This window comes from Microtus pennsylvanicus, chromosome 7 (assembly GCF_037038515.1).
Source record: "Microtus pennsylvanicus isolate mMicPen1 chromosome 7, mMicPen1.hap1, whole genome shotgun sequence".
Taxonomy (NCBI): Eukaryota; Metazoa; Chordata; class Mammalia; order Rodentia; family Cricetidae; genus Microtus; species Microtus pennsylvanicus.
Window position 1 is genome coordinate 10,703,488 of NC_134585.1, and position 26,094 is coordinate 10,729,581.

The following is a 26,094-nucleotide window of genomic DNA, read 5'->3' on the forward strand; positions in this document are numbered from 1 at the left end:
CACCAGACCTCATTACAGATGGTTGTGAGCCACCATGTGGTTGCTGGGAATTGAACTCAGGACCTTTGGAAGAGCAGGCAATGCTCTTAACCACTGAGCTATCTCTCCAGCCCTTCACTTTCTTTCTTTTTCTTTTCTGTTTGTTTTATTTTATTTACTTATTTATTTATTTTGGTTTTTCGAGACAGGGTTTTCCTGTGGCTTTGGAGCCTGTCCTGGAACTAGCTCTGTAGACCAGGCTGGTCTTGAACTCACAGAGATCTGCCTGCCTCTGCCTCCCAACTGCTGGGATTAAAGGCGTGTGCCACCACCGCCCGGCTATTTGTTTTATTTTCTGAGACAGAGTTTCTCTACATAGCCCTGGCTGGCCTTGAGCTCACGATGTAGTAGACCAGGTTTGCTTCTAACTCACAGAAATTCTCCTGCCTCTGCCTCCCAAGTGCTGGGACTAAAGGCCTGTGATACCAAGCCTGGCCTCTACCACGTTTTCTTTATCCATTCTTCTCCTGCTGACTAGCTATAGAAGGCAGGGCTATAACTTAGCTCTTGTAATAGTGCTACAATAAACATTACTCAAACATTTTTGAGTCACTGCTCTGTTTAACAGATGGTGGACTGCTTGGACATCTTCCCGCGGCACTGTCTTCCCTCTGGGCTCTTAATGCCCAAGGGGCAGAGGCACGGAGCAGGGCTGGGCTTGTGGGCACCAAGCTTGCAGAGCTAAGGGAAGAATGCAAGCAGCCCTTCCCGTTCACCGGGCACAGAACCTGAATCTTTGAACAGTACCAACCTCCATCCAGTACCGTCATTCTTCCCATCCCTATTTGGGCCTACAGCACAGACAGCTTTCCTAGAGCACTTTCGGGTGGAGAACCTGACTGCCAGCCTGGGGTCGCCAGGCCCACCCAGACTCCCTCAGGCTTTGAGAGGGAACGGTCCTTCTCTCTGCGTATCGTCTCATTTCTTTTCTTCACCCTCGGGCGGAGTGCCAGCCCCGGCCGTGAGACTAGGAAAGCCACCGCCTGAGTCAGGGCCTCCGTGGCTATTTATATCGCTGAGAAGTTTTCCTCCATACCAGACGCGGGAGGTACGAAAAAAAGCTCGGGTGCCTTTAAGGGCCCGCGGGAACGCGCTCGGCCTTGTGCTGCGCGGGCGGCGGCGCGCACGTCAGCGTCAACCCCGTGCGCATGCGCACGGAAGGTGGCCTGCTCGTCGTTGCTGAGGCGGCTAAGGAACCCAGTAGTCGCTCGAGCGCCCGCCCGGCCCGTTCTTCACCTCCGGGCCTCCGTCCCCTTCGGTCCAGCGCACCTCGGCCCCGCCCCAGCCCACCGGATTCTTTCCAACTCGATCCCGGCTGCCGGTTTCCCCCGCCGCCATGATGATGATGGCGTTGAGCAAGACCTTCGGGCAGAAGCCCGTCAAGTTCCAGCTGGAGGACGACGGCGAGTTCTACATGATCGGCTCCGAGGTAGCCCGCGGCGCGTTCTCAGCCTCCCGCAGGGCAGCGGCTTGCCGGCTCGAGCCCGGAGCGGGCCTGTGCTCCCCGTTTGCGCGCCTCCATTCATCGCGGAGGCGGGCGCGTGCTCGCGGCTGGGGCGTGGCCTGGTAGGCGTGGCCGGGCCCTGAGCCTGCTGGACGCTTTTGGGTTTACTTTACAAAGCACTTGACATCGTTCATACCCTAAACATCTGCCCTAGCTTGTGGCGCCCAGCCGTTTACACTCCAGGCAGATGCGAAAAGGATGCTCGGGAAGCCCCTGGGCACTTGAAGGTGGAGGTGCAGTACTGCTCTTGAACCCTTTGACGGCTCTGGTGCACCCCGTGCCTTGGTCTTAAAATGTCTAGTTGTAAGCATGGGGCTTAGGAAAGCCTTTCCACCTCTTCGTTTTCTTGCCTTTGAGGTGGGCCGCGGGAGCGTTATGGTCTTTATTATCTGTAGAAAGTGGATATAGAGAAGGACGTTTGCTTTTGGGCGGATGAGGTCCTAAGGCCAGAAGCACCACGCTTTGGTTGTCTGTTAAATTGATTTTGAGATTTTATAGGGGATATATCTGAAGGGTCGCTAATCTATAACTAGAAGAGAGAGCCTCTGACCCTTCGGACCAGCGATTTTTTTTTTTTAATGGAGGTCTCCAACTAGCCTTCTTCCATCTAAGGGCAATCACCAACTAGTTAATGTGTCCCTTCCCCTCCCCTTTTGGAGACAGTGTCTCACTGTGTAACCCTGGCTAGCCTTGAACTCTGAAAAATCCGCCTGGCCTCTGACTTCCAAGTTCTAGGATCAATAATAGCAAGTGTACGACACCCAACTTAAGTTCTTCTTCAAAAAAAAAAAAAAGTAAAAAAGATCTGGATGGCCAGGCAGTGGGGTGCACCTTTAATCGGAGCACACAGGCACACAGGGGGTAGGAGCAGAGGGTGCAAGAGTTCAGCCTGACCTACATAGCGAGACCCTGTCCCAAAAGATATGGGCATATCTGATGTGCTGACGTCAGTAGTGGACGGATAAGGCGAGTGAGGAGGTAAGTGCTCTCCACCCTGGAGAGCTGGACAAAGCCATTTCAGATGCCCGCAGTTCCCTTCTGACGGCCATTTTCAGTGTCGTATAGGCCAGTTCATTAGTTGCATTGGTTGGATTTTGGTTGCTCGCTAGGTTTTTGTTTTGTTTTTGACAGCTTAGTGCTGCACGATGAATAAAACCCCACAGCAGACCAAGGCTTTCAGGACCCCTCATGGCTCTTGACATAGCTGTACCAGGTAATGGGACCAGTGTCGTCAGGAGCATCAGGACTGAAGAGTTTCCGTTCTCCCTAAAGAAAACGTGGGGACACTATCATTTCAGTGCTGCAGTTCCACAGGGCTGTGCTGGGGACATGCGGTCAGTGTCTGTCTCCCAGAGCTGGAATGGTCCCTGCTAGCCAGTAAGCATTTGCTCAGTTGCAGGGTATATAAGGCGGTTAAGTTTCAGCATTTGAAACAGAACAGCTTGCTGAAAGACAGGTTTACCTGACCTAACGTGTGAAAGGGTAACCTAGCCTTACCTCTAAGTGGGAGGTGCTAGGTTTGAAAAGAAAATTCTCGTCTGGTGGAGCAATGAGAAGACAGCTGGTCAGATGGGAAAACCCCTTGGGAGGCTAAGTGACAACCTGCTCTTTTTCCCTCTCTCCCTTCCTCAACTTCTTTTTTCTCGTGCTTGGAATTAAACCTAGAGCCTTGTGCTAAACACACGATCTTCCACTGAGCTCTCTTCCTGGCTGGTTCCATTTTTCTCATGTATAAATACATGGCTATTTGAGGTCATCATCATAGCATGTTTCGGTTTTAGAGAGCTAACCACAACCTTTTTTCAGCCTGTTTACTCTTGGCCTTTCCAGTTGAATGAGAGTAATTACCCTGAGACCAAAACACATAGGGTTTTGGCTCTTTGGGGCCTGGTTTTGGTTTGGGGACTTGCTTCGGATCATAGACTGCTTTCTGTGGGCCCTGTGGCAGTATTGTCTAGATGATGGCCCTTGGCCCTTCCTTTTAGAAAATGACTGCAGCGTTCAGACAGATGGGCCAGGCTCGGCAGCACCAGCAGTGTCTCTGACGTCTGTGGAGTGGTGGGAGGGCATCTGCAGTGTGTGACTGTCACCACCACTCTCCCATGTGCCACACAAGTCACAGAACTTTAAAGAAATGAATGCCCACACCCAGAGTCTTTGCTTTGTATTCCAGAGAGGGCAAAGACTGACGCAGGAAAAACCAAGCTGTCTATCCTTCGTGGCCTAAGCTCTGAAGGGACCTTAGGAAGGCTTTGTGGTACAGATCCCCTGCAGGACCCTCACAGTAGCCAGGGGAAAACATTACCGACTTCTTTTAAAAAATTAATGAAAACCGTACTTTTACCTTTGGATGGTAATGAGCCGCAAACCAGATAGCAACAAGGAGTCTTTGGTGTGTGTATAGACTGTTTGGTGCTGGGGTTCAGCAGTTCTGGCTAGTCTCAATCTCTCCTGGAAGAAAAGTAATGACTTCTCCTAATAAACATACACTATAATAGGTAGAGAACATGAAAAAAAAAAATAGTAGAAGTGATCCTCTCTAGAACAGAATTCAGACTGGAAGGCCTGGCATGGTGGTGCACACCTTTAATCCCAGCATTTAGGAAGCAGAGGCAGACCTGTCATTGAGTTCAAGGCCAGCCTGGTCTACACAGCTAGTTCCAGAGCTGTGTAGGTAGCCAAGGCTACATACTGAGAATCTTATCCGAAAAAAAACATTAAGAGTTGTGAAACTTTTGGCAGGGGAGTAAAGAAGCCCAAATTTGCAGAAAGAGCCAGCCAGCACCTTGCACTATATCCCCTGGTTGTCCCCGTAGTGTGACTTTGCAGGCATCATTTATGAAAAGTCAGACCATGGGTCCTTATAACAATCACAGGACTCGCTTTTCGTGAAGGCTGTCCTTACAGTATTGCTACAAACAAACTGAAACTCTTGCTTGGGGGAAGAAGTGATTTATATGATAGTCCAGGATTACTAATATAGTGCTTGTTCGACTCTAGAAAATTCTTTGGTGTCTCTGGTTTGAGTTTTGTTACTAAACAAAGCAACACAGGCAGCAGGACAAATTATATTGCATCTGTCTAAAATTAAAGACATTTTGGTGTTTATTGCCTTGTAAAAATATCAAAGTCTGCATCTTAAGATGAAAGGAGGTCACTGGAGTCTTAGATTTCAGAAAAGTGCCAAAAAAATCTTTAGTCCAGATCAAAATCACAAGCTTCTTACTGAGGTCTGGGATTCTCCCAATTAGACATCTGGTCAGGCCTCGTGGAACTCGGTTCTGATGTTAGGATACACAGATTCCAGCCAGATGTGCACTGCTCTTGAACCCTTGATGTCAGCAGAACGTGTTTATGACTGCTGACGGGCTGGCGTCTGCAGGCCTTGTAGCTCTTGCTTGATCCAGCAAACCCTCCATGCCCGGGCCCTTCGGCATGGCCATGGGTGCTCTGACCCTCATAATGAGCCTTCTTGCTTTACCCATAGGTGGGAAACTACCTCCGTATGTTCCGAGGTTCTCTGTACAAGAGATACCCCTCACTGTGGAGGCGACTAGCCACTGTGGAAGAGAGGAAGAAAATAGTTGCATCGTCACATGGTAAAAAAACAAAACCTAACACTAAGGGTGCGTCTTCACGAGGGTTTGTAAACCTGTTTCAAAACCACTCGCTTATGTCATGAAGATAAAACGTTTTCACTCCAGTGTCTTCATCGCAGCCTGACCTTAGTTCGCTAAGGAGCGTCCTACCGATGCTCCCGGTAGGGGCAGGCCACCCTGCCAGTGCACTCGTGATCCAGGTGAGAGTGGCTCAGGGAGTCTTTGATGCTCCACTGTTGTGTGTTCCTGGCAGGACCAGTGGGTGTGTGAGGGGCCGGGGCTGGGGCCAGGGCAGTAGCAGGTGCTGTGAAGACATGTTGGTCTCAAAACGTTTTAGGAATGCTGTGATTCGCTACCATTGCTGAGAGTGTGTTGCCGTAGTCATCCTTCCTGCAGCCCTAGTAGCAGATGGTGGCCCCAGCCCTCACTTTCCTCTGGGGCTTTCACCGCTTCCCTCCCAGAGCACATTTATCCTGTAATCCGTCATCTTGGCAACCAGTATGCTAAGCTCATGTGCATGTACCCATTCCATGTGGCCTGCCCTGTGCCTGGGGCTTGCTAGGTGAGCCACCTGTGCTAGTGAAACTAGTGTGAGCTCTGGGCTGTGGCAACTCTGTACAGAGTGAAGATGCTCTTCGTACATTATGGGGCCTCCAGCAGGACCCTTTGGGTATGGGTGCAACGTGCTATTTGGCAGGTGGCAAAACTGCTTCCCGCTTAGCAGAGGCACCCTGTAGAGAGCTGCCCTGGGCCCGGGTGGGTATGCACGTGCATGCATGCGTGCTCACTAGCTTTTTGTAGTCTGTCTTGTCTGTAGGTGCTAATGTAGTTTTGTCTGTTGTGGTATATTGGGGATTCTTTTAATGCAGGAGCCAGAGCTGCCTTTTATCCACTACTAAAAGATATCCACTGTTACCTAAAAGAGTTTCCTTTGGGTCCCCTCTGCCACAAGTGGAGTACAGTCTCTAGCATGGTGGCTGTCTAGCTTTGCCTGCCCTTCCTTGAGTTCCCATGAAGTCTTAGTGGTCTTTCTGCCGTGTGCCTTCCTTTCCTATAACCAAATGAGTCTTCAGCAAAACTAAGGAAGTCCTGCAGATAAGTAACAGCTTTTGACAAAGGTTCCTAGAAGAACTGGGGTCACGCGGTGTGAAGTTCTGTCTTGTTTTCCAGACAGCACATCTGGCCTTACTCAGGGATGGTAACTTTTGCTTGGTGTGAAACAGTTCTTTCCAACTCTCTGGGCTCTTGTTTTAAAAGAAAAGGATTCATCTCTCATTCTGTCTCCTACCTTGCTTTGTGTTGGATCATGGTGGTGTCAGACCTCTTCCCACTGGGGTGTTATTCTGAAGCCTTCCTGGCAGCCACTAAGCCGCAGCTACCCCAAATATCTCTGCCCCTGAGCTAGTGCTCTTAGAGGCAAATTCGTCCAAATCCATCCCACCGGAGGCTTTCTCCACTGAGATGTCTAGGTAAAGCCTCAGTCCAGATTGCCCTTTTGGAAGAGGCTAGCACTCAGCAGTAGTGAGTTTTGACACCTTGCTTTCCCCACCTCCTGCATGTGAGGACCTCATGTGCTGTTTCAAGTTGGTTGGCTGCTTGTCCCCACTGCTGCGGGATGACCACAGTGGGGTCTCTTTGCTCACAGATCATGGATACACCACCCTCGCCACCAGCGTGACGCTGCTGAAAGCCTCAGAGGTGGAAGAGATTCTGGATGGCAACGATGAGAAGTACAAGGCTGTGTCCATCAGCACGGAGCCCCCCACCTACCTCAGGTACGCTTCCTGACCTCCCTGACAGGAGGTGCTCTTAGTGGCTACAGCTGAGGGCATAGCCTGTCAGGACCCCAAGAGCAGGCTAGTACAGATGCCTCAATACTAACAGTTTTCTTTCTTTCTTTCTTTCTTTCTTTCTTTCTTTCTTTCTTTCTTTCTTTCTTTCTTTCTCTTTTCTTTTTGGTTTTTCAAGACAGGGTTTCTCTGTATAGCTTTGGAGCCTGTGTTCTGGAACTCACTCTGTAGACCAGGCTGGCCTCAAACTCACAGAGATCTGCCTGCCTCAGCCTCCCGAGTACTGGAATTAAAGGCGTGCACTACCACCGCCCGGCTCTAACAGTTCTTTCTTTTTTTTTTTTTTTTTTTTTTTTGGATTTTTGAGACAAGGTTTCTCCGTAGCTTTTTGGTTCCTGTCCTTTCCTGTCCTGGAACTAGCTCTTGTAGACCAGGCTGGCCTCAAACTCACAGAGATCCGCCTGCCTCTGCCTCCCGAGTGCTGGGATTAGAGGCGTGCACCACCACCGCCCAGCTAACAGTTATTTTTCTTTTTTTTTTTTTTTTTTTTTTTGGTTTTTCGAGACAGGGTTTCTCTGTGGTTTTTGGAGCCTGTCCTGGAACTTCGTCTGTAGATAGTCTGGTCTCGAACTCACAGAGATCCGCCTGCCTCTGCCTCCCGAGTGCTGGGATTAAAGGCATACGCCACCACTGCCCGGCTAACAGTTCTTTCTTAAGAGTAACTTTTTAAAGATGGATTGTTGTAGGGCTCGAGAAGTTACACGTGTGGCATGACGTGCATGTGGAGGTTGGGGGACAGCTCTGTAAATTCTGTTCCCTCCATGTTCACATGTGTTCAGATCAGTGGACTCTAGCACAAGTGCCCAGCATATAGCAGAACTTCTATGAAAGGAATTGTGGCAGCAAAATGACAAATAATTAAAAATTTACTGTGTTGTATGTAGTGTCTACTCATCTAGACTTAAAAGTGAACTGAAAACTCCATAGATTTGTTGAGGGGTACAGTGGTGCCAGAGGTTGAACCCAGGACTCCTTGAGCTGTATCTGCCCCTGAGCTACACCCCAGACCGTAGTGTACAGATAACTAGAAATACAAGAGGCTTATATACAAACACAGGAAGAATGTTTGCCTTCTGTAATCTTGTTTTCTTGGAGGTGGAGTGGAGAATGGAGCCTGGGGCCTCTTTGCTAAAACATCTTCTACCCCTGAGCTGCATCCCCAGTCACTCGTGTCATTTTAAAAATTCAAAGCCTAAAAAAAAAAAAAAAAAAAAAAAAAAAAAACGGCTCATCAGTGTGGCCACACCCATAATCCCAGAGCTTTGAGTGAAGCCAGGAGGATCGCCATTTAAAGGCTTGCCTGGGCTCCATTGTGAGACCTTATCAGAAAATGGAGAGAGGAAAGAAACGGAGGTTAATGGCCAAAACCCAGAGAGTAGTAAGGGAGGAAGGTATTGTTTAGAGTGATGTGGCTGTGGAAAATCATTTCCATCCAGATTTTTCTTGATCTTTCTTGTTAGATTGCTTTTCTGGTCCCCCTGAGCCCCCAGAGAGGGTGGCATGCATCCAGGCTGGTGGGCGCTGTAGACGTGTGCTCAGCAGATTCTTGTGTTCCCAGGGGATGTGGTAAGAACATAAGGATAAGTAGGCCTTCCCAGGAAGTCACAGAGGGAAATTATGTACATCTGGATGACACTTTTATGTTTGCACATGTCAGCTGGGAACCCTTTATCCAGTGGTAAACAATTTCTTGATTGTGTCATATGAGGACCAGCTGAGGGAGTAGACTCTTTGGAAGCCAAAACAACAGGGATGGGGTGTCCAGAGTTTGAAGTAAGCAGCTGCATTGCTCAGTCAGGCTGACATTGGGCCTGGCAACCTACCTGCCCTGTCACTGGGTAGTCTGTCCCTTCTTAGGATTCTTGGGAAGTTCTTTTAGTGAGAGCAGGAAGAGATAGGACAGGATTTGAGGGTAAAGGGGTGGCGTTAGCACAGAAGATGTAAATAGTGAAGACCTGCAGTTTCCAGAGAACAAGCCTAGCTGCACTGGAATTGTCTGGAAGGTGCAGAGACAGCCAGCCCTCTCCAGAGGGCTCACTTATCTGAGTGGGGCTTAGGAATTCGCTACTTAAAATTTCACACTCTCATGAACCATTTGTCCACAGAGGCTGAGATGGAAACTGGTCTTGCTATCCCAGCCCTTGAGCCCTGAGCAAACTGGTGCCCAGTGCTGGGCTGTGGTCCAGGTCTCAAAGGTGAAAGCAGACGTTAAGGTCGGAGGCAGGCTTGCAGTGCTGCAGACTTCGTAAGGTCTGGCCAAACTGGCCAAACCCGGCACTGTGCTTCATTCCCTTCCCCAGCCCTTGACCTTTGTATTAAAGGTGTTAAGTGGCCCTGGTGTTTTTCTTCTTCTGAATAAAGGTTACAGTTACATACTGTGCCCCCAAAGACAAAGTCCTGACCTTTCTTAGAAAGTGCTGTTGGCCTCACTTTGAACTCTAGTGGACAGTTCCTGCAGGAGCTGTGCGTGCAGCAGTGTTGGGCTGTGAGGATGAGGTTTCTAGCTTCATTGTTGCTGCTGTGGTAAAATACCGACAGAAGGCACATCAGAAGAAGGACAGAGAGTTTATTTGGCTTACAATTCAGGTATAGTTCACCATTGAGGTACAGTCAGGGAGAACCTCAGACAGTCAGTCACTTCACTGCCTTAGTCAAGGGCAAAGAGAAACATGTACCCAGCCTGGCTACTTGCGTCACTAACTTGGTTTTTTCCCTTTTTTCTTCTTTTTTATTATTAATTTTTAAAATATTTATTTATTTATTGAGGCAGGGTTTCATTCTGTAGCCCTGGCTTTATCTCCCTCTGCCTCCCGAGGGCTAGGATTAAAGGTGTGTACCACTACACCCAGCTCAGCTAACTTCTTCATTCTTCATACAGTTCAGGATACCAAGCCCAGGGAGTGGTGCTGCCCACAATGGACTGGGTCTTCCCATGTCAACTATCAAGACCATTGCCTACAAAATGCCCACAGGCCAGCCTGGATAGGTTCCTCATTGAAACTCCCCCCTTGTGCTTCTAGTTTGTGTCAAATAGACAGCTAAAGCTAACTAACATGTGGGCAGCACCCCATGAGTCCCCTGTCTACTAGCCTTGGTCTTCCTAGGGGAGACAAATGAGCACTGTGGAACCCCAGGGTCCTCCATTGTCTAACTCCCAGCGGATCAGATCCTCAGTGTGAAATAGCTTTGGGAATTTTCCCAATAGTAAGAGTAACTTGGAGTTTGGAAAAAGAGTTTTTCATGTTGTATGGGTTAGTTGACTATCTCCAGTGCTATTTCCTAGAATATATTTATCAATCCATTTTCCTTACTGCTATGGTTCTGTGAGTTTAGAGACTAGAAGCCTTGTCTCAGTGCATTTTAGAATGGCTAGCATGTCTAAAATCTAAACTAGCCGGATTTGTAGTCCAGCTCCTTAAAAGGCTTATTTTGAACCAAGGAAGTCAGGGCCAGCCAAGGCAACAACATATCAAGACATCGCCTAAGAAATCTATCACATTAATCCCTTTTGGGCATTTAGGGTCTCTTAGCCAGCAGCTGGGCAAAGAACTCAAGAAAAGCTCTAATTGGAGCCCTTCACTAGGACACATTATCTTACTCCTGCTGCCCCAGGCTTTGTCTCGACAGCATTGCCATCTTTTGAGGCTGGGGCAGGGAGGGAATTAGAGTAGTCAGTTTGACCTAGTCATATCAAGTCTCCTTTGCTGTTGAACCCTGATTCAGCATCTGACTCCCCTTTCCAGGGCATTGTGGAAAGTCTGTCTTACTCTCCTGTCCCTAATGATGGATGTGTTTCTGTGCAAGCCATGTCTAGCATGTGGTGCAGTGCATCGTGGCCATGGTTAGGGCCAGCGTGTGACTGGCTATCTGATAACCTCTCTTTGTTGGTTTGTCTGCCTTATTTTTTTTTCTTCTTTTTGTTTTTTCAAGATAAGGTTTCTCTATAGTTTTGGAGCCTGGAACTCATTCTGTAGACCAAGCTGGCCTCAAACTCAGAGAGATTCGTCTGCCTCTGCCTCCCAAGTGCTGGGGTTGGGATTAAAGGACTGCACCACCACTGTTCAGCTTATTTGTCTAGTTTTGAGACTGGGTCTTACTATCTAACTCTGGCTGTCCTGGAACTCACAGAGATCCACCTGCCTCTCCCTCGTGAGTGCTGGGATTAAAGCTTCACTACTATGCCCTGCCCTGTATCTAATACTTTTCACCCTTCTTCTCACATAGGTGCCACTAGGTGCCAAGAGGAGTCTCACAGTGTAAAACATGCCCAGATGTCCGTCCTCCACAGGAGCTTGGAGCCTGCCAGGGGCACAGTAGTGCCCACTGAGCATGAGTAGAGTTCGAGGGAACAGAACCTGACTCCTGGTTGGAAGGGGTTAATCTCTTTCTCTGTCTCTCCAGGGAACAGAAGGCCAAGAGGAACAGCCAGTGGGTACCCACCCTGCCCAACAGCTCCCACCATCTGGACGCTGTGCCATGTTCCACCACCATCAACAGGAACCGCATGGGTCGGGACAAGAAGAGAACCTTCCCCTTGTGGTGAGTGAGCGCTGCAGTGCTTGGGCTCTGCACAGAGCTCCCCTTCGTCCTCCGTGTCTTATAGTCTCCCTTCCAGAGAGGAGCTGGTCAGTGACCTGTATTCTTACAAATGCTACCCTGCCTCGGATGCTGTTCTCTCACTTCCAAGACATCACCTTGGCTTTCCCATCCTCCATGGCTCCCTGCTCTGTTCTCTCACGTTTTGCCCCTTTCCTAGCACCTCAGTGTAGTTCTTGGGGACACAGTCCCTAGGCCTTTCCGTGCTGTGTGGTTCATCTAATGCCCACAGCCAGTCTCGGGTGTTTCAGGTGTTGTCCATGTGACTCCCACTCTGTCAGTTCTCTGTGGCTGCTGACACAAAGCACGGTAGTGACCTACAGCAGTACAGATTTATTCTCTCCCAGTTCTGGACGTCAGGAGTCTGAAAGAGGTTCATAGGCCAAAATCAAGGTGTACACAGGGCATTGCTCCCGTCAGAGGGTCGTTAAGCTTTGACCTGTGGCCTTAGTGTTTTACCACCCCTCTTCTGAGATGTTTGCTGAGTCTTAAGGAGAGGGGGTAGTTTTTGTTGTTTTGAGACAGGGTCTAGCTCTGTGTCCCACAATGACCTCAGACTCCTGACAATTCTGCCTCAGCTTCCCAAGTGCTGGGATTATGTAGGAGGCCACTTGTTTGTCCCAGCCACCCAGAACCAAAATAATCACACAGGAATTATATGAATTAAAATACTGCTTGGCCTATTAGCTCTAGCTCCTTATTGGCTAACTCTTATATTAATTTAACCCATTTCTATTAATCTGTATATCGCCATATGGCAGTGGCTTACCGGCAAAGATTCGACATGTCTGACTCTGGCGGCTCCATGACATCTCCCTGACTCTGCCTTCTTCCTCCCAGCATTCCATTAACTTTTCCCCACCTACCTAAGTTCTGCTCTATCAACAGGCCAAGGCAGTTTCTTTATTTGTTAATGGTAATCACAGCACACAGAGGGGCTCCCGTATCAGGATTACAGTCATGAGCTACTAGGCCTTCCTAGCATGTCTAGGTTTTCTTCTTTCTAGGGCAGCAGCTTCCTGGCTCTTCCCGATGCATTCATAAAGCACACTGCCTCGCCTTGTTGCAGACCTTAACCATAGACATGTTTGAGCTTGTCGTTTTATTTATTTGCAGTCCTGTTAGACTCGCCTTGAGACCCTGATAACGTCTTCTGTGCTGCCTCTGTGTTAGGTGACAAATGACTCTAAGGAATGTCCTTTCCCTTCAACCACTTCCAGTAACCACGGTGCCAAGGGAAGCTAGAAACTGTCCATGGTGACCTGGGTGTAAGGAAACCTGGAGCCTGATGCACCATTAATAAAAACTCAGAGACAGAAATTGGGGTTCACCTGACAGTCAGAAAAGCAAAGCAGCCAAGCCACTGGCTCTTACTTCTGCCTCAGTCCAAAATGGCAATCCTGCCTCCAAGAATCTCAGAATGAGACTGAGACTGAGAGCTGTCTCTTCCTGTCTTATATTCCTCTCTAATGCTGGAATTAAGGGCGTGTACCACTACCACCTGGTTTCTGTGGCAAACTCAGGTGGTTACTGGGATTAAAGGTGTGTGTCAGCTGGGCGTTGGTGGTACACGCCTTTAATCCCAGCACTCAAGGCAGAGGCAAAAAAAAAAAAAAGTGTGTGTCATTGCTGCCTGATCTGTAAGGCTGGCCATTGTGGCTGTTTGATTTTTCTGATCCTCAGACAAGGTTTATTTATTAAAATACAAAAGAGATACCACTACAGGAACCCTTACTGCCAGCTGTGGTTTCCCCTGCAGCTTTGATGACCATGATCCAGCTGTGATCCATGAGAATGCATCTCAGCCTGAGGTGCTAGTGCCCATCCGGTTAGACATGGAGATCGATGGGCAGAAGCTACGTGATGCCTTTACCTGGAACATGAATGGTAGGTGGATAGTCAGCTTTGCCTGGGCCTCATATGAAAATGGCCCACTTTCCAATCAGCTGCCTGCCAGGCAGAATCTCGACTTGACATTTGAAGCTTTGTGGCCTGGTCCTTAAGGCTGCAAACTCTGGGTTCATTCTGGGTCTGCCACTATTCACCATTCCTTGTAGATGGGTATGTACCTTGGTTGGCTTTCTTTTGCTATAACAGGTACCCGAACCTGGGCAATTTAGAAGTAAATATAAACAATTCACTCTGGTGTGTGTGCCTGAAAGCTGGGAAATTCAAGGTTCAGCTGCTAAGTAAGGTTCTCTTCTGCCGAGGCCTCACACTGCTTCAGCTCATGGCAGAGAGTAGAAGTGAAGTTATGTAGAGGAGCATGAGGGCCACTTAGTGACCATCTGCCTTTGCAGCAGTGAGACCGGCACAAGAGTGGACACTCACTCCTCAGAAAAGGCCTTGCCTGGCTGCTCTACCTTAAGCTTCCTGTTTTCAAGAAATAGGTGCTACCTTATGCTTCCAACTGTCAATAAATAAATAATGTGTGGTCGTGAGGACTTTAATGGCTGGCTTGATCTGGTCAGCAACATAAAATGTAGATAGGAAAAAAATATCCGCATGGAAAAAACAGGTGGAGGGAGGAGGAGGGATCAACAACACTTAGGCTATTTGAAAAAGCCATGGGGAGACACTTTTATGTTTGAGGTGGTGACCCCATATTCTTAATCTCTGCACCGGGAGGCAGAGGCAGGCAGATCTCTGTGATTTTGAGGCCAGCCTGGTCTACATAGTGAGTTCTAAGACATTGCTACAGAGAAACTCTGTCTCAAAAAATTTAAAAAAAAAATGCATTTCTAAAATCAGGTACTGTGTCATGTACCTGTAATCCTGGGACTTGGGAAGTAAAGCAAGAGGACCACACGATCATGATCAGCCTGGGCTCTCACAAAAAAAATAAGCACAACACAAAAACAAAACATAAGCACTAGCAGTGACAGTAGCATGTGAATTTCAGGTTCTGCCTTCCTCTGCCTTCCTCCTGCGAGACGGTTAGCTCTGGATAGCAGATACTGACATTACAATTCATAACAACAGTAAAATTACAGTTATGAAGTATCTACAAAAGTAGCTTTTTGGTTGGGAGTCACTACAACATAAAGAACTGTATTAAAGGCCGCAGCATTAGGACGGTTGAGAGCCACTGCTCTACGGGGTTGGCATGGCAACCATGTGTGGTTCCAGTGCTCAGCCCCAGTCCAGTGCCTCCCCACAGCTTACCCTCTGCTTTGTCTCTAACGTCACAAGGCCATATATGTGCTCTCGTGCTTCTCCCCTCACCCCTTCTGAGACAGAAGAGATGCAGGTGCAGTTGGCTGGAGGGAAGATGGTCCTTTGACAAAATGATGCTAGAACCCTTCAGTATACAAAGTTAATAAACTTTGACCTAATCTTACACCTAATACTGAACTCCAGAATCACAGACTTAATGTATATAAAACACAAAACCATGAAACTTGTTGGGGAAAGTGTAAGAGAAAGTCTTGGATATTTAGGGCTAGACAGAGAATCCCTTGACACCAGCAGTACAGTCTAGAGCAGAAAATACCAAAACCTGGACCTTTCAAAACTTGACTCTTCAAAAAACCCTGTCAGAAGGGTGAAAAGACAGCCAGATGTGTAGGTGCATGCCTCTAATCCCAGCACCCAGATGGCAGAAGCAGGCTGATCTCTGAGCTCAGGGTTTACAGAGCAAGTTACAGGCCAGCTAGGAACCCCTGTCTCTAAAACAAAGAGAGCAGGGAATGGAATATGATCAAGGTACTTTAAAGTATTTGTATGAAATTGTGAAAGAACAAATTGTAAAAATTCAAAAAAAGCAAACAATTTAATTAAAATAGGGATGTGGGTTAGAGAGGTGGCTCAGAGGTTAAGAGCACTGGCTGCTCTTCCAGAGGGCCCAGGTTCAAGCTCACAATTGTCTATAACTCCATTTCAAGGAAATCCAATGCCTTCTGGTCTCTATAGGCAGCAGGTATATAAGTGGTACACAGACACGTATTCAGACAAAATGACCACACACATAAGAATAAATCTGAAAAAGTACTCTAGAATGGGGACAGAAGACACGAAGATACACAGATGGAAGTAAACTTTGGAAAGGTTCTGCTTTATCAGCCATTCAAGGTGTGCAAATTAAAACTAGTGACAGCAGTAGTGAGGAAGTGGAAGAAGTGAGTCCCTTACACTCGTGGAAATATGAATGTCTAGCCTGCGCTGAGAAACTGCAAAACCTGAACATGTGACTGCTGGACGAGTGAGAGCTGCAGTGGAGGACGTGTCCCAGAGAAGTTCACACAGAAACCTGCATGTGAATGTGCGGCAGAGCCAGAAACTAGAAGCCTAGATGGCCTTCAGTGGATAAATACTTAAATAAAATGTGAACCCCCCTGAAGAATGCTAATGTGAAAATAAACAACCTGCGTGGATCTCTGAAGATTTTCTTGTTGATTGGTTGGTTGGTTACTTTTTTTGTTGTTTTTGAGACAGAATGTAGCCCTGGCTGGCTTGGAATTCACTATGTAGACCAGGCTAGCCTTGAAATCATAGCGATCCATCTGTGTCTGCCTCCCATCTGCTGGGGTTAAAGATTTTCACCACATGGTTAGCTTCTCTGAAGAATGTTTCTTACTAGAAAAGAGTTACTCCCAAAGTTACATAAGGTCTGGTTCTAGTGCTTCAAGTGCTCAAGTCTTAGAAGCAGATATCACAGATGAGGAGGAGCAGGCAAGGGGGTGTGGCTGCAAAAGAACAGTAGAGGGATCCTTGTGTTGATGGACATGTCCTGGATCGGACTGCCCAGGTTTGGTTCTGAGAGCACATCTGCTTTCGTAGGCTGTGAGCCACGGGAAGATTCCCCAGGGGCAGATGTCTGCACTGTATGGCTAGAAGGGGAAGGATGCTTCCTCCTCTGCCTCTCTGAGTATCTGGGAAGGCCAGGTTCAGTTGCCCAGTCATCCGCATCAGCCTGAGGGGAGGTTGACAAAGAAGGAAGAGATTGGAGAAGCCAGGACAGGTGTGAGCACCATAAATCGAAGCACTAAAAATAGGTTGGCATGTTTGCATTTTCTGATTTCAGAGAAGCTAATGACCCCTGAGATGTTTTCAGAAATCCTCTGTGATGACCTGGATTTGAACCCGCTGACTTTTGTGCCAGCTATCGCCTCCGCCATTAGGCAGCAGATTGAGTCCTACCCCACAGACAGCATCCTGGAGGACCAATCTGACCAGCGTGTCATCATCAAGGTAGGTGCAAAGTAGACCCTGCCCTCGCTGGAAGTCGGTCAGGGTTCCTTGGTGGGATGCGGTTTCTGGGGAAGGCATCTTTCAGGGACAACCTTACTGTGTCCTCAGGAGAGGGAGGGCTGAGTTTTCGAGGAAAGTGTCATATTGTGGGTAGGGCAGCCAGTGCTGCTGTGTTTGCCAGGCGCTGAGCTGGTCCCAGAGTTAGAAGGTGAAAGCAGCTGGTGGCAGGGTAGGAGAACCCACAGTGACGTGTATAACATCAATGTGATATTCTTGTGCTGGGCCAGAAATACACCTGTCTGTATTCCTGCTTTCAGCTCTTTGGTGTTTATGCTCACAAGGTGACATTGCCAGGTCACTCGGCCATCCTTTAATAGTTTGTAGGCTTGTACAACAGCTGTTCCGGTTTACATTCCCACCAGCAGTGCACGGAGTTGCAGTATCTCCCTGTAGTCACCAAAAGTCGTTATTAGCTCCCTCCCTCCTTCCTTTCCTTCATTCCTCCCTTACTTCCTTTTTAAATAATAGTTATCCTAATGGGTGCAAAATATCTTACTGTGCTGAATTTTTTTAACTTTATTTATTTTGTTTTATTATTACTTTTTTGTTGTTGTTTTTGTTTTTTCAAGACACAGTTTCTCTCTGTAGCCCTGGCTGTCCTGGAACTAGCTCTGTACACCAGGCTGGCCTTGAACTCACAGAGATCCACCTGTCTTTGCCTTCTGAGTGCTGGGATTAAAGGTGTGTGCCACCACTACCCGGCATTTTTAGCTTTATTATTAGTTTGTGTGCTGTGATGCTTGTGTCTTGCTGTGCTGAATTTTTCCCACTGTTATTAGTATGTGTGCCGCGATGACTGGAGGTCAGAGGACAGCTCTGGAGCTGCTGTCTGGGAATAAGTATCTCTCTAAGGGGTTAGGAACAGATAGGGCAGGTGTACCTGTGGGCTACTTGGCAACATGATTGTAATCAGTGACAGTAGGTACAGACAATGACTTAAGACAGACTCAGGGATAATATCTGAAGAATAGCTTGTAATCTGAGTCCTATGTGGCCTGCATAGCTGCATAAAGATCAATTGCCACAGATGTAAAGGACAAAGAAGACGCTAGGTCAGCATGAGGTACAAGGGACATGGGAAGTCAGGCTAAGGTGGGATCAGGTGCCCAGAACCTCAGTGTCTAGTGACAACCTGGGTGTGTGAGGCCAGCCTTGGCTCTTAGTTCCTGAGTTATGGGCAGAATTCACTGCAACCTGGCAATTGAGAATGGCTTATCCCCTCCTCATGCATTCCTGGGTTGCCCTCACTTGTGCTTATTGGTTCTGGCCACAGCTGAACATCCATGTGGGAAACATCTCCCTGGTGGATCAGTTTGAATGGGACATGTCAGAGAAAGAGAACTCCCCGGAGAAGTTTGCCCTGAAGCTGTGTTCGGAGCTGGGTTTGGGCGGAGAGTTTGTCACCACCATTGCATACAGCATCCGCGGCCAGCTGAGCTGGCACCAGAAGACCTACGCCTTTAGGTAAGGTAACCTCCCCTCTGCTCTCACATTTTTGTCTACTTTCTCGCCTACATTGGAAGAAGACTTCACCGGGAACTGGAATGCTTAGCAAAAGCAAGAACAAAGGGCTTTTGGCAAAGACATGGCAATTCAGAGAGTTTGTTAATCGCTTTTGGACTCAGCTAGGTTTGCCAGATAAAGCTAAGTTTCCCAAGAATAAGCTTCATTGAGCAAGAGAAAAGGGGCTGGAGAGAGGTAGCTTCAGCTCCACAGGGATCCACAGTTCTCTGAGCAGCAGGAATAAGGGGTATGCAGGCAGCATGCCCAAACACATAAACTAATAAAAGTGGAGAGGGAAGGGCATGAGCCCTTGATGTGCTAAGCAGGCACCTGAGTTGCTGTTGCTCCTCCAGTAGCTCACTGGCCGTCAGCTTTGTTTTGTAGTCTTGCTGTCTGTCCCATGCCTCCCCATTCCTCCAAGGAAGCCTACTTATGGGTGCCGCCAACATGTCCACTCACCCTGTATGAAGCCAAGGCCAGCAGGCCTCAGAGCCAGTGTAGGGCAGTTTTGTTCCCTGGAGTAAATCTGAGGTCTTATGATGCCCGGTAACACTGTACGGGTCCTGGGCGTGACACTGACACAGAGGCCCCGTCCACAATCAGTAGTGAGTGGGAACCTAGTTTACCTGCATGCAGCTGGCCGCTGGCTGCTTCAGCAGCAGCAGGTATTGGCCTTCACAGTGCTGTGTCACAGCCAAGTGCTATGGTCAGGGCTTGAGAGATGCAACTTTTTGCTCATGATGGCTCCTGCTGCCATCATTTTCTTCTGTTGCCAACACTTAGCAGCATTTACATTATCAGACCCCAGGTGGCTTCTGCTTGATAAATTCCTGGCCACCTGCAGTTCTCCTGTGCCCCCGAGCAAGCCCCCTGGAAGTCATGAGTAGTGTTATATAAGGACTCAGGGATCATTGTGTGAGTTCTCAGGTGAGGACAGGAAGGGCCTGGCTCTGCTGTGGTCCTTAGTTCTGAGTTCAGATTTCAAATCCTTGGGGATAAAAATGTAGGGCCACCCTGGTAGATATTTGATCAAATGAATGTCCCTTCCACTGGGACTTGCCTGGATGCCTGGAATATGTCCCAAGCATTGTTTTCGGGGATTAGAAAGGGCTGCTTTATCTTCCCAGCCAAGTGGGCCTGACGAGCTCTGAACACCTGTCCCGTGTCTTATACCATCTGGGCAGCTGGGATGCTCCCCAAACTGCAAGAGATCTAGCTGAGAATCAGAGTATAAAAATCCAGAGGACAGGAGCACCTGGAACTCCTGATGCTTCCTGCATTCTGAGCACAGCATCATCTCGCCCTTGCCTATGTGGAACCAGGCATTTCTTAACCACTTACCACAAGAAAATGATTGTTGTCCCTACTGTACTTTCAGGGCCTCCTTGTAGGAGCCCTGGCCTGGTTTCTGCCATGTACAGAATGGGACAAGCATTGAGTTCCATGACCCCTTAAAACAAGTCTTAAGTTCTAAACCTCTGTCACTTCATGTTGGAAGCACATAAATTCCTTCCAGGCAGTCTGCCATTCTCTGCATGTCCATGTCCCATCCCCTTCTGTACCCATCCCATGGTCCCTGGTCTTTGGTTGTGTCCAGAGTAGGAGAGAGCTGCTGGTCACAGGGCATATGTGTGAGCACAATCATTAGAAGACCTGATAAAACCAGGGCAGGAACAAGAAGCATGGGGAGGGAGAGTGACAAACTGGTAAGGGGCTCCAGGCTCCTGGAGTGCAGAACTGAATTAGAGAAACACAAACATCAAACATCTCAGAACCAGAATGAGGACAGAAGGGCTATGACAAGGACTGTAGGGACGGCTCAGTGGTTAAGAGGACCAGGGTGATTGCCAGCTCCCACAGGGTGACTCACAACCATCTGTAACTTGTTTCAGGGGATCTGGCGCCCTCTTCTGGTCTCTGTGTGTACCTGGTACACATACATAAATGGAGGCATACTCAAAATTTCAATAAAGCAGACAAAAAATAAAAATTTTTTAAGAGGGGCTACAAAGATATGGGGAAATGGGTTTGATGAGGAATAGAGCTAGGTTAGGCACCAGGGAGCTTGCTGCTCTTAGGAGAAATGCCTACAGCAAAATTACCAATAACTTCTCCTGAGCCAGTCTCTATGCTCCAAAGCCAGGGGCCAGTGAACGGCATTCTGTCTGGCACAGGAAAAAGATATGTGTGGCTGCCAATGTGCTTTGACTCCTCACATACCCAGTGATGTTGTATTAAGAGCGGCGGGCTATGTTCCTGGCACCCGGCCGCCCACATGGCTAGCTTATGCCCCGAAATAATTACATGGAAACTGTATTCTTTTAAACACTGTCTGGCCAATTAGTTCCAGTTTCTTACTGGCTAGCTCTTACATATCGATCTAACCCATTTCTAATAATCTGTGTAGCTCCACGAGCTGGCTTACCAGGAAAGATCTTAACCTGCGTCTGTCTGGAGTGGGAAAATCATGGCGACTCCTTGACTCAGCTTCTTTCTCCCAGCATTCTGTTCTGTTTACTCCGCCTACCTAATTTTATGTCCTATTAAAGGGCCAAGGCAGTCTCTTTATTTAACCAATGAAATTAACACAAAACAGAAGACTCTCCCCCATCACAGTGACTGAGGGTGAACACAGAGCCCAAGGTGAAGCTGACTGGGTGAGATCTGGCTGCGGCAGGAGGAGTAGAGCAGATGTTTGGACGACCCTCTCCAAGTCACTGTGTCTGCCCCCTGGGGCTGCTTATACCCACAGCCCTGCCAAGATTGTGTGCTCAGTCAGAGGGCTTGGCAGCTGAACCTAAATGAGGGACAGAGAAACATGCTTCTTTGCTGGTGTAGCATCAGCAGTTAGGTAGGGGAACTGCTGGAACCCGCTCGGACTGGTTAGGTGTGGACGCTTGTTAGATGTGGGTAGGTGTCCTAGTAGAACCCCGCCAGCCAGCCCAGCCTGGGTTTTATTTTTATAACAACCCATTGAGAGACAGTTCACACCAAACCACTTGATTTACTTTAAAAATTTGTTTAATTTTTGGATTACTGGAGGTTGAACCTAAGGCTATCCTGGAACGTGCTTGTAGACTAGGGTGGTCTCGAACTCAGAGATCTACCTGTTTCTGCCTCCTAAGTCCTAAGATAAAGGTCTGGTGTCTTTTTACTTTTTGATTTTGAGGTAGGCTCACACTGAGTTGCTGGCAGTGAACTCATTCTGTAGCTCAGGCAGGTCTTGAACTTCTGATCTTACCTTTCTTCTAATTTCTTCTGATTTTAACCTTTCTTCTAAATGAGGAATTATAGTTCTGAGTCATCATGCCTAGCCTTCTTATATGAGTGTTTGGTTTGGTTGGTTTCATTCTGTGGAGCCAGGGTCCGGCCACAAAGCCCAGCTGGCACTGTGTAGCCTTATGATAACTACTTTCATAGAATGTGTTCAGGGGTCATCTGTGTTATCAGAACTCCAGTCTTATAGCTGAATAATATTCCATTGGTTAAATATATACATTCAACGTGTCCATTCTGCTGTGTGGTGTTTCTACCTTTTGGCTATAGTAAATAATGCTAAGGACATTTTGTGTTTGTGCTTAACCAGTCTTGTCAGTTCTCCCGGCTCTCCACCCAGTAGCAGTATCTTGTATTGTACGGTAGCTGGTTAACTTTTGTTTTGCTGTTTGATTGAGACAGGATCTTACTTTGTAGCCCAGGGTAGCCTCTAGTATATAATTCATGACAGTGCTTCTGACCCAGCCTTCTACGAGCCTGGATTATATGATCTGCTGTCACACCTGCCATCTGAGGAGCTGCTGAGTTGTTTTATGGTGACTACAGCATCCTACAGAACCACCAGCAGTGTGGGTACAGGCTCATCATGCTGGCCAGGGCTTGTTTTGCCATGCTGACTGTAGCTGTCCTGGTGAGTGTTAAATGATTATAGGCTAGAGTTGTGTTTCCTAGTGAGTATCTTTTCATTGATTGGTCCTTTGTGTGTATGTGATGTGTGTACCTCTTTGAAAATGTCTTGTTCAGGCCATTTACTTTACCCCAGTTTATTTTGGGGGGAAGGTATGTGCACATGTGTGAGGTCAGAGGACAACTTAGGAGTCAGTTCTTTCTTTCCACCATGCATGAACTCAGGTTGTCACACAGCCTTCTCGCTAGCTTGTATTTTAACTGGCTCTTCTTACTGATTTGAAAGTTTCTATATAGTATGGGCACACATTTCTTAGTAGGTATGATTTGTAAATATTTCCCCCATCTTCTGAGTTGCCTCACTTTATTGATAGTGTCCTTTGCAGCACAAAAGTTGTTATTTTGATGAAATAAAATAACAGTCTAGTTCATCTGGTTCTTTTAGTTGGTTGCTACACACACACACACACACACACAATCATATATATGTATGCCAGTACACATTCGTATGTTTGTGTCACTTTTAAGACAGCATTGCCTAGCCAGGTGATGGTGGCGCACGCCTTTAATCCCAGCAATCTGGAGGCAGAGGCAGGTGGATCTCTGTGAGTTCGAGACCAGCTTGGTCAACAAGAGCAAGTTCGAGGACAGTCTCCAAAGCCACAGAGAAACCTTGTCTCGGGGGTGGGGAAAAAACCAATGTGGGTCTCTAATCATACCCTAAGGGGCATGGCTGCTATGGCTTATAAACCTAAGGGTGAGTGTAGAATTGGTTTCCTTTCCCCCCAGTTAAGTGGCCTTAGGCAGGTCATTTCTTTCTTATGTCCCTATTCTCTTCTTTATAGTGAGGAGATGGTAACAACTTCTTAGCTTGCCTGTACATCACAGAAAACAAAGTCCTATATCTAGGTCTGGCATGGTGGCGCATACCTTTAATCCCAGCATTTGAGAGGTAGAAGCAGGTAGCTCTCTTGAGTTTGAGGTCAGCTTGGTCTATACATTGAGTTCTAGGACAGCCAGGACTACACAGAGACCCTGTCTTATAAAACCACCACCACCACCTTACATCAGAAATAAACTAAGTACCCTCCACTAGCGTCAGTCTTTCCTCTCACCATTGCTTTCTGGCAGCCCTTGCATGGGATTAGTGTGGCTGGAGAATGACCGGGCTCCTTCCTGGCCTCAGAGTTCATGAGTAGGAATCCCCTTGGAAAAAAGGATGCCGCTCACAGCCTTGGGACTCAAGGCAGCAGCTCTGCTTGCGTGTCCCACAGAGCTGAGGCAGCTAGTGTTGGCTCTGTGCCCATCCTCCATGGTCAGCTCTAGTAGTTCTAGTTTTGAACAAATCCATTGTGTGCCAGAGTCAAGGAGGTAAACAAAAGGACTCTGGGCCTGTTTGCCAGCTCTTCTTTAAATTCAGAGAAAAACATGTTTTGCTTCCTTCTGCTTGGGTTTGGCACCTTTCAAATCTGCCCTCCCAAGGGAGCTGATCTGGAAATGAGGATGAGTCTGCCTGGGCTGTTCCTGGATTTCCAAATGAAGCTGCTGAGGCTGGCCCTGGGACCACAGGGTGGGGGCTGACTGGTCCCTGGCCTCTTAAATCACCAGCAGGAGTTTGGGCTTCCAGGTTCTGTGGGGCCTGTGAGTATAGATGTCAGCTGAGCTTTGGTAGTAAGTCAGACCCATGTCTGCCAAGAAGCCAGCTTTACCCATACTCTGGCCTTGATCCAGGCTAAAGGTCCCTGAAAGCTTTATGCCAAGGTCTTATCCCAGCCTTTCTGACTCGGGCTAGGGTGTTCTCAGCTGCCAGGTTTGGCCTGTACTGACTTGGTGCAGTGATGAAGAATTGCCACTGCTATCAAATCTGATTTGCTTTTGTGAAGTCCACTGTCCCTGAAGCCCAAGAGAGGCCATGTAAGGACCTGTCTGGCTCGGAAGAGGCCTCTGCAATGAATTTTGGCTGCTTTAATGTTAAGCCTCCCAACAGTACACGAGGCTCCCATATTTTAGACAGACCAAAACATCCCAGTCAGCTGTTTATCCCATTTTCATCTGCCCTGTATGACTTGGGCTCTGTCGTCTCCTTTTCCAGAGCTAGAAGGTGTTGCAGGACAGCGGGTAGGCACACCTGATGAGGACTGTGAGTAGAGTAGGGAGGCCAGTGTGATGGGGAAGAGGAGGGGACCTGCTTAGAGCCTTGCTGTGACACATTGGGTACCTCCTTAGCTTCCCTTCCTCTTACCAGCTTGGAAAGCAAGGTGCAGAGCAGCATAGCCACCCCCATCCCCCAGTACTTGTGCCCTCGCAGCCTTCATCCCATTTTGTTCCCACCATTGTGCCCATTTGGCAAGAAGCTTGAACAGATGACCCCTCCCACTTTAGGGTGGAGTCCAGGTGGTCTCTAAAGGGCTCTAAGCCTGGAGATACCATTTCTAGGCTCGGTTCTCTGCCAACCAGATGCCTGTCTTGAAGCAATTAGGCTGGCTTCTTCAGGGCTTAGTGTGAACCCCATGAAGTAAGCCAAGTGATAGATGTATAAAGAACAGTTGAGAGGCCAGCCCAGTGGCCTTCTGTGAGGAGGTCGGGGCCTCTGGAGAAGTCCTTTTACAACTCTCCGTACCCTTCCCTTTGGTGTTCCTAGTATTTCCCAGGATCAGTGGGTCTTGGTAGGTACTGGCCCTGGTCAGTGTTGGGTAGACAGGTCTGGCTATAGTCTTTATCAGTCATCTGTACCCGAGACACTATTTTGTCCAAAGAAACCACCTCCATAGCCAGCAGCTCCCCAGTTCTTACAAGGAGAATCAGCTTTGAAGGGAGGCTGTCTGGGCTGTAGGTAGTACTGTTTCTGTTGGACACGTCCTGGCATCATGCTTGAGGCTCAGTGACAAAAGTCATCCCTCAGCTGCCCATCAGCATTGCTGTGGGGGAGAGCTAGGACAAGGAAGTAGACCTTCCTGCTGTGCCCTGGCCATCTGCTAAGGGATGGCAGGGTAGAAAGCAGTGGTTTCTGGGGGACTTCCAAGCTGCCATTCTGTTAACGTGCCCTTGTTATCTCTCTCTGTTTCCCTTCCCTCAGTGAGAACCCACTTCCCACAGTCGAGATTGCCATCAGAAATACTGGAGATGCTGACCAGTGGTGCCCCCTACTGGAGACATTGACAGATGCAGAGATGGAGAAGAAGATCCGGGATCAAGACCGGAACACAAGGTACACCCACAGGCACATGTCTTCCCTGGCAGAGGCAGGGATTATCTCCCCAGGAACCTAGTTTTAAGAGGAAGTTTCTGTGGGTATCAGGCCCCAGGGTGCATTTCCTTGAAGAGAACAGCATCCCTTAGCAAGTCTCAGCGTTTCTATAGAGATAATCAGGGCCTGTGCAGCCGACTGGCAAGGTCAAGAAAAGGCTGGAGACCATTCCTGCTAGATGGGCCCCATACCTAGCTACTCTAGAAAAATAACAAACCTAGGAGGGTGGCCACCCAGAGCTGTGACCAGCCCCAGCTGACCACCTGTTCTTCTACTTCAGACGAATGAGGCGTCTCGCCAACACTGCCCCAGCCTGGTGATGAAGTCATCATCGTTCATGCTCAACTTCCACGGAGCATCTCAAAAGACTGCCTTTCCTTCCTCTGTGGTAAGGAGAGAGGCAAAGGGACAGCTGGTACCATCCTGAGGAATGGGGTAGGGCCTCCCAGGTGCCTTCCTTCAGCACACATTCCATTTGCTAAGCTCCAGCACTGTCCCCCAAAGTCTAGTCAGGAAGCAGCCTCTTTTGGGTTGTGTTTTGTTTTTGTATAGGAGCCTCAGACAGGGCTAGCAACACTTTTTAAATAAAAAATAACAATTTCA

The 26,094-nt window shown here is 48.2% G+C and overlaps 1 protein-coding gene across 2 annotated transcripts; it reads left to right on the forward strand.

Annotated features, from left to right (window-relative positions):
- The first annotated feature begins 1,172 nt into the window (after positions 1 to 1,172).
- On the forward strand, positions 1,173 to 26,094 carry Smarcb1 (SWI/SNF related BAF chromatin remodeling complex subunit B1). 2 transcript variants are annotated; one of them, XM_075979940.1, is made up of 9 exons: positions 1,173 to 1,468; positions 5,031 to 5,142; positions 6,788 to 6,917; positions 11,394 to 11,531; positions 13,348 to 13,475; positions 16,612 to 16,778; positions 18,112 to 18,302; positions 25,321 to 25,452; positions 25,772 to 26,094. In XM_075979940.1, exons 1-9 carry the CDS (start codon positions 1,376 to 1,378, stop codon positions 25,809 to 25,811), a joined length of 1,131 nt encoding a protein of 376 aa, XP_075836055.1. In that variant the 5' UTR covers positions 1,173 to 1,375; the 3' UTR covers positions 25,812 to 26,094. The 2 variants fall into 2 exon arrangements, with proteins under 2 accessions (XP_075836055.1, XP_075836054.1); XM_075979939.1 differs by having other exon boundaries at positions 1,180 to 1,468; positions 5,031 to 5,169.